Here is a 12,073-nt window from a genome sequence, read left to right on the forward strand (position 1 = left end):
CGACTAAGATGATTAGGGGCTTGGAAAGGATCCCATATGGGGAGAGGCTAGAGAGACTGGGACTTTTCAGTTTGGAAAAAAGGCGATTGAGGGGCGATATGATAGAGGTATATAAAATCATAAATGGTGTGGAGAAAGTGAATATAGAAAAATTATTTACCTTTTCCCATAATACAAGAACTAGGGGACACCAAATGAAATTGATGGGTAGTAGGTTCAAAACTAATAAAAGGAAATTTTTCTTCACACAGCGCACAGTCAACCTGTGGAACTCCTTGCCCGAGGAGGCTGTGAAGGCCAGGACTCTATTAGGGTTTAAAAAAGAGCTTGATAAATTTTTGCAGGTTAGGTCCATAAATGGCTATTAGCCAGGGATAAAGTATGGTGCCCCAGCCTTCATAACAAGGGCAGGAGATGGATGGCAGGAGATAAATCACTTGATCATTGTCTTCTGTTCTCCTTCTCTGGGGCACCTGGCATTGGCCACCGTCGGCAGATGGGATGCTGGGCTTGATGGACCTTTGGTCTGACCCAGTATGGCCATTCTTATGTTCTTATGTTCTAACAAATATAAAGACAAGTGGCTGACAATAATTTCCTCCCAATCCCAGTCTTACTGATATAATGATGCAAGAACAATAAATATTTTTAATTAAGTCAGTCCTGCCAAAATTTCAGTATTAATTATACCAGTACTTACAGCTATGCCAAATCTGGTTATTTTGTCCTCATTGCATTTAGTTATCACTTCATTCAAACTTGAGCCATCATGTGATTCACCATCAGTCACAACGACCATTACTTTTGTGGCTGTCGGCCGTCCACCAGATTCAGTGGAAAAGGCGTGAGCTCTGTGATTTTATTAAGAAAAAAAAACAAACCAAAACACACTAGATTTATTAAATGTGGACATATATAACATATGCCATTTTGTATGTGCATTTTAATGAATGCTTCCATCACTGACTTACAAAAAGTGCAGCTGTAGGAGTTTTTTTGTTTAATTGTAGCACCACAGACCCAGATTTTTAATGGTATTTAGGTGTTGCTGTACTCAGCATTGCAATGCACAACTGATTCAGGATCCTAATTCGAATTTTTAAAGGGGTTTTAAGCATTTAGGAATCTAAAGCCCAGGGACTATTAATGGGATTTTGGTTCCTAAGTGCCTAAATCACTTTTGTAAATGAGATTTATGATCCTAAATCAGTAGGTGTATCACAGCAGTGCCTAAACAGGTTGAAAAATCTCGCTCAAAATCATTCATTAATAATAGCTGAACACATATTGCACTTTTTGCCTTAGCACTATTCCAACATCAAAACCTGAAAATTTGGGTGAGGGAACAAATATGTGAAAAAAATTGACCCACTCTATTCACAATACCCCCATGAGGGCAAAAGAAATCACAAAAGTTCTATTTTGCAGATATAGAAACTAAAATGAGAAAGGTCCCTCTGACACTGCTGTAAATTTGGACCCCGTTGCATTCAGAATATGGCTCTAAATGAATAACCCAACATCCCTGTGTCAAGTAGTGTTTAGAACACTATTAAAAGAGCTGTACTATTCTGAAAAATTATTGTGTAAAGCTAGCACCTGCTTATTTAACAGATCATTCCTTGTGTGTGTATTCAGAATTACTTGACTGCATAAAATAAGTTTTTTATACTTTTTACTGCTGTTAACACTGCAAAGCCAAAAGTCCCTTTGAAGAAAGGGTTTGATTCTGACCTGGTTCTCTCACAACCACCAAAGCTTTATCTTGTGAACATTTAAATGTGTGTATGCTCATTGAGTCTATGAGTAAAATTTGCGCCTTAAGTCATTTTGCATCTTTCTCAGAAGTTGATCCTTCTGAAAAGTTCTGAGCGCTTTGTTTCCCAATGGGACCAGAGGCAGTAGAGGTTGAACCTCTAGTCTGGCACTGTCTGACAACATCCGTAATCTGGCATGATTTTTAGTTAGCTAGACAACCACTCATCATGGATGCTGCCAAGTTTTCTGTGGTCCCATAAAGTTTGTTTACAGCCACCAGTCCTGGCTGTCAGAATTCTGTGCTGTTATTTAGCTGTAATTTACCCCAAAATATCTTTAAGAGCCCAGTAAGCAGTGGAAGTGTTGGTAATGCTGCTAGACAATACTGACTTCCCATCATCTGGCAAATTCACTCATTCAACCCTGCTCAGTTCCCGAGAGTGCCAGGCTAGAGAGGTTCAACCTGTACTAAGCTCTGAAGAGGTGCTCAACACCTTCAGAAATCAGAACTTTATATGCCAAAGTAGCAAAATGGGCGTACTTTACCTTGCATAGTTAATTGCTTGGAAAGTATTAGTCAAGACTCCACTTCCTTGAAAGGTCTGTGACATTGCCTCAACAACTTCATCTTTTGTTCTGTAGCTGTTCAAGCTGAACACGACCCTTGGTTTATTAGCATATTGAATTAAGCCCACCTAAACACCACCGCAAAAAACAATTAGATTGTCATGAATTCAAATCAACTGCACAGAATTAAAAAACCAAATCATTTGTCAAATTAGGGCACAAGAGCTGCACAGGATGAGAAGTCAAAGTGCTCTTACAAACTGGAGGAATGGTTTAAAGTAAGATGAAATTTAATGCAGATTAAAGTTTAATACAGTAAGATGAAATTTACAGAGCACTGTATTTGGGAAGGAATAATCAGTTGCACAGACACAAAATGGAAAATGATGAATGCCTAGGAAGGAATACTAAAGAAAAAGATCTAGGGGTTATAGTGGGCCACAAACTACGTGTGAGTCAACAGTGTAATAGTGTTGCAAAATAGTGAACGTCATTCTTAGACATATTAGCAAGAGTGTTATAAGCTAGACACAAGAAGTAATTTTAGCACTCAGTATTGATAAGGACTCAACTGGAGAACCAGTTCTGGACATAACACTTTGGGAAAAATGTGGAGGAACTGGAGGCAGACACCGGAAAGCACAAATGACAAAAGGTTTATAAAACATGACCTATCAGGAAAGATTACAAAAACTGAGCTTGTTTAGTCTGGAAACTAGAAGATTGAGAGAGACTCCATGATAACAGTCTTCAAAGTATGTAAAAGGTCATTACAAAGAGGAGGCTGATCAATTGTTCTTCTTAACCACTGAAGAGAGGATAAGAAACCATGGTCTTAAACTACAGCAAGGAAGATTTAGGTTAGCTATTAGGAGGGTAGTTAAGCAACAGAACAAATTACCTAGAGATGTTGTATAATCTCTGGCCTTTGAAGGTACAGGAGAGGCTCCATTACCTGGCATCCAGATGGAACAGGGGTTGTGCGATAATCAAATTTTCTGGTTAGTTGAGCAGGGCCAACAGCTGACAGTGGCTAGAGGGCCAGCTCCACTCCCAAGGGATGGGGAAGCCAGCCTGCTGCCACCACCCCAGCAGAGCTGCCAGCCCTGCTCTGCTGCCCGATGGCAGCTGGTCCTGGCCAGAAGGCCAGCCTGGCAGCACAGCCCCAGAGCACCTATTCTGTGTGGCAGTTAGTAGAAAGCACTAGTTATCAGAGTGCTGGATAACAAGGCTTTTACTGTATGTAAGACCAGGTGAGACAAATAACTGTCAGGGATGGTCTAGATTTGTGATTCTCATACCTTTTTTTTTTTTAATCACACCCTCCTTTCTTTGTGTCTGTAGTTGTTTCTCCCACACTTAGCTTTGAAGGCAAACCAGAGAGAGCTGCTGGCCAAGCAGCCAGCTCTGGAGTCAGCACCATGTCAGCAGCAGTACAGAAGGAAGGGAGGCAATGTAAAAAGCAATATTTGCCATCATTTTGCCACAGCAGAGTCAGCACCCCCTTGTCACCTTTATTTTTGCGCTGCTTCTGCCACGCTGAGGCTGACAGCTGGAGTTCTACCATCACCTCCAGGGAAGAGAAAGGAGATATGGAGCTTCCAGGTGAGGAACTGGTAAGTGGGAAAAGCATGAGCCTGGGCTGCCTCCCAGTGAAGGACTGAGTGGGCGGAGAGACCAGCCCAAGCCCAGAGAGGAACTGAAGAGAAGAGGGGAAAGATAGACAAAGCCTGGTAAAATAATTCCTCCTTATCATCAGATTAAGAACTGTTATTAAACTTTTCCCCAAATCATCACTGTCAGAGAGACGCAAGCATGGAAAATTTTGCTCCGAAGTTGTAGGCTTTGGAAAGGTTTTACAATAACTTTACCCACACTGAAACTAGTGAACTACACAACTCTGGAGTGATAAGAGGTGTATTCTGCTCTCCATACATGAGCACAGTTTAAATTTAATGATTGTTACAATTTTATTATAAAATAGAGAATAGAGCTTCAAGCAGCTTGGAAATAATCTAGTTCTCTCTTTTGACACAATCTTTGTACTGGAGTAAATTCATCTAAATAAAATATTCATTTTGAAACATTAGTTAGCATTGTGACAGAAGCCCAGATCCTGAAAGATGCTGAACAGCTACAAACCTTAGTGACTCTGATGGGAGATCTAGCTATTCAGTATCTCTCAGGGTCAGACCACAGGTTAGCTTTATATTATCAAACTTAACTTCCCTTAAGTCTCTCATACATGGCTAATAAAACTATGTTATGTCTCTTATGTTTCAAAAATTGGTTTTTTACTTACCTGAGTTTTCGTGGGGCCTATATCTAAGCCTTGGACAAATTTTTTCAAAAATTCTCTCACAGCAGTCCAGGGATAAATGCTGTTTGACTCATCGCACACAACAACAACATCTATGAAGGAGGAACAGTCTAAAAGAGAAAAGGACACTGAACACACAATTTACACCTTGGCCGCATCTACATGTGCACACTACTTCGAAGTAGCGGCGTCAACTTTGAAATAGCGCCCGTCATGGCAACACGTGTTGGGCGCTATTTCAAAGTTGAAATCGACGTTAGGCGGCGAGACGTCGAAGTCGCTAACCCCATGAGGGGATGGGAATAGCGCCCTACTTCGAAGTTGAACGTCGAAGTAGGGCACGTGTAGACAATCCGCGTCCCGCAACATCGAAATAGTGGGGTCGGCCATGGCGGCCATCAGCTGAGGGGTTGAGAGACGCTCTCTCTCCAGCCCCTGCAGGGCTCTATGGTCACTGTGTGCAGCAGCCCTTAGCCCAGGGCTTCTGGCTGCTGCTGCTGCAGCTGGGGATCCATGCTGCATGCACAGGGTCTGCAACCAGCTGTCGGCTCTGTGGATCTTGTGTTGTTTAGTGCAACTGTGTCTGGGAGGGGCCCTTTAAGGGAGTAGCTTGCTGTTGAGTCCACCCTGTGACCCTGTCTGCAGCTGTGCCTGGCACCCTTATTTCGATGTGTGCTACTTTGGCGTGTAGACGTTCCCTCGCAGCGCCTATTTCGATGTGGTGCTGCCCAACGTCGAAGCTGAACGTCGACGTTGCCAGCCCTGGAGGACGTGTAGACGTTATTCATCAAAATAGACTATTTCGATGTCACTACATCGAAATAAGCTATTTCGATGTAGCATGCACGTGTAGACGTAGCCCTTAGGAGCCAAACCCAGCTAGGTGTTCATACTTTAGTCCACATGGAAGCAAACACACAGGAGGTTTGCCTGTGTGAGGTGAGAATAAAATCCCAGCCTGATACTGAACCCACTTATACCTGTGTTACACAGATGTAAATGCACCAAAATCAAGGAAGTTACTACCGATTTTTACCAAGTGAGATCAGACTCAAGCCTTGACTATGAACCTACGGATTTGGCTCTTTTTACACTGAACTTTAAAAAATCCAAATGTAATCACTTTAGGATTCAAGTACATGACAACATTTCTCTTCGTTTCAACTGATTTACGTATTTCTGAATCTATTTTACATGCAGTGCCTTACTTTGAAGAGCAGGTGAAAAGCTTCTTAAGATCTGGAAACTTGAACTGATTTCGGAGCAGACTCCTGTTGCATAGTACTGACTTCCACACTGCTGGGCCCACAAGGGCCCACAAGTCTTGAAAAGTAAAATAAGAATATAAAAACAACATGTATCCTGTCATTTCACTCCTTTAGGTACCTTTATGAGAGTACCACATTCAGATACACCACAGGAGATTAGAATAGCTCTAACAGGTAGATATTATTTTGACTGAGACTGACCACGAGGTGGCACTGTTACCGTGAGTTGGTTCTTACATTCACACACACATTATATAGAGAGAGACTGTACATATATACACGTGTGTGTATATGCACGTGTGTACACACAGAGTAACAGTTTGCCTTTAGTATCTACTGCAGAATACCTGTGCTACCTGTTAATGACGTGTGGCAGTGGTGGCTCATGCAGTGTGAGTTTGTGTCTACATTATGAATAAATACAATTTAAAAAACAGATTTAATAAATTTTGAATTCTTTATTGCAAACGAAAATATATTTCAAAACTGTGGTTGAGACATAACTTTTTTGTTTCTCTGTACTAACTCCAGTGTTGATCCTAAGAGGGCTGTTATAAAAATAAGGAGAAAAAGAAAAGGACAAATGTGAAGACATACTTTTAGAGACACATGGTTAGGTTCGTCCAATAAAAGATAATACCTCACTTATTTTGTGTCTCTAGTATCCTGGGACAAATATGACTACAACAACAGTGCATAAGGCTATTTTTTGTCATTTACAACCTTTAATTTTTTTCTGTTCCTTCTATGCATCACAAGCATTCACAAGTTAAAGCACCTAATTAGAAAAATGGATTTGAAAAACAAAACTGAATATACGCTATTAAATGTATAAACAGGACTGTATGATGCACAAGAGTGGGCTCCTTTACATACCTTCGCTAGCTTATTGATCTAAATTTGACAAACATGAAATGAGTACACCCTAAAGCTGCTCTTAGATGAGAGCTGTTCAGTAGCTTATGTGATATGAGCAGATGTCTCCGTCAAGTTCTTGTTGCACAGGCTTCCACAACACAAGGACCAGTTCAGCCAAACCAGAGTTGATTAACAAGAAAAACAGAACCCTAGAATTTGTCTTTTCCTGACAGGTTTAAGGCATACTGATGGAAGCATGAAGAAGCTTCCAATGCCACTGTTATACTATACCTAATCTATCATTAGTCAAGAGAATACTTTCTAGTACTGACAATATAGCATCTTTCAAAAGCCCCACCTAAATACTTCTACAGAATTGTGAAACAAAGAAAAGAAGGAATGTTCTGCCCTTAGAATACAGGTTGGTTGTGTCTACACTGCATTCTGCTTTCAGAAGTAGAATGCAAATGAGCAAGATCAAAAATGCAAATGAAGCACGCCTCTATGTATCTTGCACCTCATTTGCATATTCTCACTTCCAGAAGATGCTTTTCCAGAAGCAAAGACACCCCTGTGGATGGGGTTCCTTCAAAAACAAAACCCTTCTTCCTGAAACAAAATAGTTTCCTACTTGCTCTCTATCTTGCACAGTGAATGTATTCAATTATTACAGGTAGGCTACTTAGATTATTTTATATTTTAACAAACTAAAAGCAAACAAACAAACAGCATTTTTAAGGCTCATGACAGATGGATTAATTGAACATGCTGTATGATTTACAAATCTATCCCTAGAATGGTTTGCTGGAATATTTTAGATCAGTAGATTGCAATTGTTTATATTTTAAAAAGGGCAATTAGAACAAAATGTGACTCACTTGTGTAGGATAAACCAGGTTGACTACTGCTACTCTAGTATTCATTCTGTTACAACAGATGTGTCTTAGGCAGGAGCAGATTCAAAGGGGCTTGTGGTTTTTTTATGGTTTTGTTTGTTTTTTCTAAGGACGATGTAAAATAAAAAAAATAAAGTATACACTTTGAAGCTCTGTGTGCTGTCATCCTTCAGTACACCAGAACAGCACACGGGGGTGGGTAGAACAAAAGTAGCTTCTATGCCTGCCTTCTGCCCACAAACCATGATCCTGGGGTCAGCCAGAGGACAGTCAAAACTCTTCTGATTCCCAAAGCACCTTCTCCACTAGGGATGCCAAGAAAGTATGGTGTTGAAACACAGCACTATAAATGAGACATATATTGGCCAGCTCTGGCTCTTGGTTTTATTGTAGGCTTCAGATACCCTGCACACATTTTTGCAACTCCAGAAACATTGCATTAATGTACAAAACAATTATATTCCAATTTATCTAAAACCTGTTTTTCCTTCCTGTTAAACAATCTTAACATAATCAGACTTGTGATATCCTGTCAGGGAATTGTACATGGATCAGGAACGCTTTTGAACAAAGAGCGTCTCAAGCGTGGGTGTGTAGATGGTACCATTTACATAATTCTACACGAAATAGCTACATTTTTTATCACTGATGTTTATAATGGGTAATAAATAATGCTGCCTCTTACATCTAAAAGGCAAAAAAATCCAGGATTTGGTCACAGTTTTATCTCCCTAAAGCATCAAAGAATAGAGCTTTTAGTGCCAATTCCACTGAAGTATGACTGTTAAGCACAAGTAGCCCCGCTGATTTCAATGGAGTTACTTGTTTGACATTAGACATATTTTTAAGCACTGTGATCCATCAAAGCTTGTATTGGCTAAAAGAGACCAGCCATGATAATAAATTCTTGAATATAATAACATAAGGGACAACAGAGAAAATATTATATCAAAAAGATACATGGGACATGCTGAAAAATGAAGGTTACTTGTCAGAGTTCTTCCATATGGCTCTGCATATTCCTCCTTATGAACACTGAATTGCCTTGTGGTGCCTTACAGTAAAACACCTTCTAGCAATGTCAGAGTGCTCTTATCCTCACACCCCGTTCCTGCACCATTAGGAAGCTCTCCTTCATAGACTCACTCCTCAGTACATCACGGCCGTGTCTACACTATAGTGATCTTTCAAAGGATGACCTTATGGAAGATCTCTTCCGGAAGATCTTCTTTCGAAAGAGCATGTCCACACACAAAAAGTGGACCAAAAGAGCAATCTGCTCTTTCAAAAGAAAGCATCCACACATACCCTGCTCTTTTGAAAGAATGGGCCAGGGGCTGAAAAATCTGGTACCATGAATACTGCTCTTTCAAACAAAGGTCCCCTGGAGCATCTACATATGCTTTTTTTCTGAAAGAAACTTTAGGGAAAAAGCATTTCTCCTCATTTGGGAGAGGAAAAGGGCCTCCTGAAAAAGCACTGCAAAAGGAATTCGAAAGAGCACATTTGTGGATGCTCCATTTGTTCTTCTGGAAGAGGGCCTGATTTTCCAAACGGACTTGCTAGTGTAGTGCAGTGTACCCGTAAGTGGGAATATGCAGAGCCACTTCAAGAATTTATTTTTACCTCAAACTGAAAAGAAAGTATAGTAAAGTGTCTGCTTTATATATGTGGTTTCACTACATTAGGCAGTGTATTTTGTATATGATATATAAATCTTAAAACTGGAGTATATATGCATCATAACAGTGAATCAATAGGATAGATAAACATGTTTATCATCCACCACTTTTCTGAGCTCTCTCACTGCTGTGGTGACTCTGAGCATAACTGTTCACAGTAGATAAACAGGCTGTACATAATGTAAACTGTAAGGAATTGTTTTTGCAGCACCTGCAGAATACAAGGATGGCATGTGATAGCTGCATTTGGAGCTAACGGAGAATGAAAGGTTTTAAAGCCATCTGAGGGTATAGAGGATCATACTTCATTTATCAAAAGACAGGATATTTTAGAGGGTCACAAAAGTAGAGTAGGATATATTTATATATATGAATTTCCATCCCAGTGCAGTTTTAACTGCCTACAGATCTCATTCATCTGTCTCTCTCTCAAGTGGTATTTTCAAAAAGCCCTCACCTATTGAAAATTAAAAGTAAAAGGGCACTAGTTTCATATTGCTTCCACTGCCTCAAAATTGGCGTAAATGTTTAACTGTAATTCTGTATTGTGAGCTAGAGAAAAATTCTGCAGCTGCCGACTGCTTTAGGCTAACATTTTTTAAAGTTGGCCATGAGATTTTATGGGCAAAAAAAAAGGCAACCAAAATTCAAAGAAAAAGACCTAATTTTGTGGTAAGATTTAGAGCTTTAGCTCTACTACTCAATCTCAATGAAGTTCGCCTTGACACCTCTCTGGGGTTCCCTTGTAGCAGTTAGGAAGTAGCTCGTACTGAAGGTGCTGCACCACACCACAGGGAATTATAAGAGTCATTCTCACTCAAGTTCCCCAGCATGCAAGCTACCACATCCCTTTGTGGGTACAGCTGGTCTTCCCCCACAAGCTGGAATGGTGAAGGTGAAGCCATGAGGACACCCAATGGGGGAGACCTATTCACGTAAGCGGATGCTCTATCTTTGAAAATATAGACTTCTATAAAAGGCACCAGCTGGAAATTAGGAGAGAAAAACTTTTGGATTAATGGGCTCTCAGCCCACCAGGGTAATCTGCTGTCAGGCTATGAAACATTTTGCTATCCACAGGCATGGCCTCCTACGCTTCCAGTGGTCGCGGTTCACTGTTCCTGGCCAATGAGATCTATGGAAAGAAGAAGACCGCATGTGCCCGCAGTCTGTGCCACTTCTTGCAGCTCCCATTGGCTGGAAATGGTGAACCCCATGGCTACTGCGAGCTACAAAGGACCATGCCTACAGACAATCAACATCAGCAAAATGTCTCGTGGACCCCCACCAATTTACCCAAGTGGACTGAAATCCAAAATTTGTCATCTCCTGGATTAACAGACTGACCTACTGCAAAAGGAACTTAGATTGAGGTTATTATAATTCACTCACATTTCGCATGACTGCTGTCAAAAGAATACAAGGAAAAAAAAAATCAATGACTATAGCCTGGGCCATCTCCTCTTTTCTCTGCAAACTTTACTCTGTTCCCTGGGCATGCGCATTATGATACAGCCTTTAATTACAGGATCATATACTTTTTTTTTTTGTTTGAAAAACAACACAGGATCATTGGATAGATGCAGAAGGGAGCAACTCCTAATTTACAAGTGTTTTACTTTTCAACTTAAATGACATTTGAGGAACTTGACTTAATGTATGTTTCAAAGGTAATATGAAATATGTATTATGCTATATTCTTTAATGAAACATTTTCAGCTGAGAGTTAATTTAAAAATGAGGAAACTTTCTGCTGCTACATTTTCATCAATGGTCAGCAGTAGAAATTAATTGATTACTACTCACTCAATATAGCTTTGTCACTTACCAAAAATCCTCCAGTTTTTGAGTTTCTTATTAGGGTCAAGCCAAGATTCATCTGTTCCTTTATTTCCGTAACATTTGGGATGCTTGTTAAAGCTAAAAATAAGAGAGATTAAAGGGTAGCAAACCCCGCTACATAGCTATTATATTTTTCTCAGTTACAGAATCAACACTTAAGCTTAAGGAACCAGAATTTGGACGAAGTATTTTTCATAAAATTCATCCCACAAAATCTTCTGGGTCAAAACAGAAGACAGATAATTGGCATTAGAAATATGCAATATTACCTGACTTTGTCACATATTGGCTACGTCTACAGTAGCCCCAAACTTCGAAATGGCTATGCAAATGGCCATTTCGAAGTTTACTAATGAAGCGCTGAAATACATATTCAGCACTTCATTAGAATGCGGGCGGCCACGGCACTTCGAAATTGATGCGCCTTGCCACCGCGCGGCTCCTTTTCGAAAGGACCCCGCCTACTTCGAAGTCCCCTTATTCCCATCTGGTCATGGGAATAAGAGGACTTTGAAGTAGGCGGGGTCCTTTCGAAAAGGAGCCCCATCGGGACGAGCCGCGCGGTGGCGAGGCGCATCAATTTCAAAGTGCCGTGGCCGCCCGCATGCTAATGAAGCGCTGAATATGTATTTCAGCGCTTCATTAGTAAACTTCGAAATGGCCATTTGCGTGGCCATTTCGAAGTTTGGGGCTAGTGTAGACATGGCCATTAGCATTTATGAGAAGATTGCCTGCTTTCAAGAGCCACAGAAATAGACAAAGAAGCCAAACTCCTTTAGCGGTAGTTTAACTATATAAATTACAAATGTTTTGAGTAGGCTGAGTGCCCACTCTCATTGTTTATACTACCTGGGATATCAGATTTTTCTCAACTGGATAAAG

At 40.5% G+C, this 12,073-nt stretch overlaps 1 protein-coding gene across 1 annotated transcript in view; it reads right to left on the reverse strand.

The window, feature by feature from the left end:
• Positions 1-12,073, reverse strand: part of ITGA2 (integrin subunit alpha 2) — a 102,711-nt gene that overhangs the window by 54,900 nt on the left and 35,738 nt on the right. The window contains exons 4-8 of the mRNA XM_074995581.1: positions 11,178-11,269; positions 5,854-5,968; positions 4,628-4,755; positions 2,305-2,453; positions 701-851 (exon numbers count right to left, since the gene is read on the reverse strand). Coding sequence (XP_074851682.1) covers positions 701-851; positions 2,305-2,453; positions 4,628-4,755; positions 5,854-5,968; positions 11,178-11,269 — 635 coding nt within the window. The remainder of the gene's footprint in view (positions 1-700; positions 852-2,304; positions 2,454-4,627; positions 4,756-5,853; positions 5,969-11,177; positions 11,270-12,073) is intronic.

Source organism: Carettochelys insculpta, chromosome 5, assembly GCF_033958435.1.
Source record: "Carettochelys insculpta isolate YL-2023 chromosome 5, ASM3395843v1, whole genome shotgun sequence".
In the NCBI taxonomy this organism is placed as follows: Eukaryota; Metazoa; Chordata; order Testudines; family Carettochelyidae; genus Carettochelys; species Carettochelys insculpta.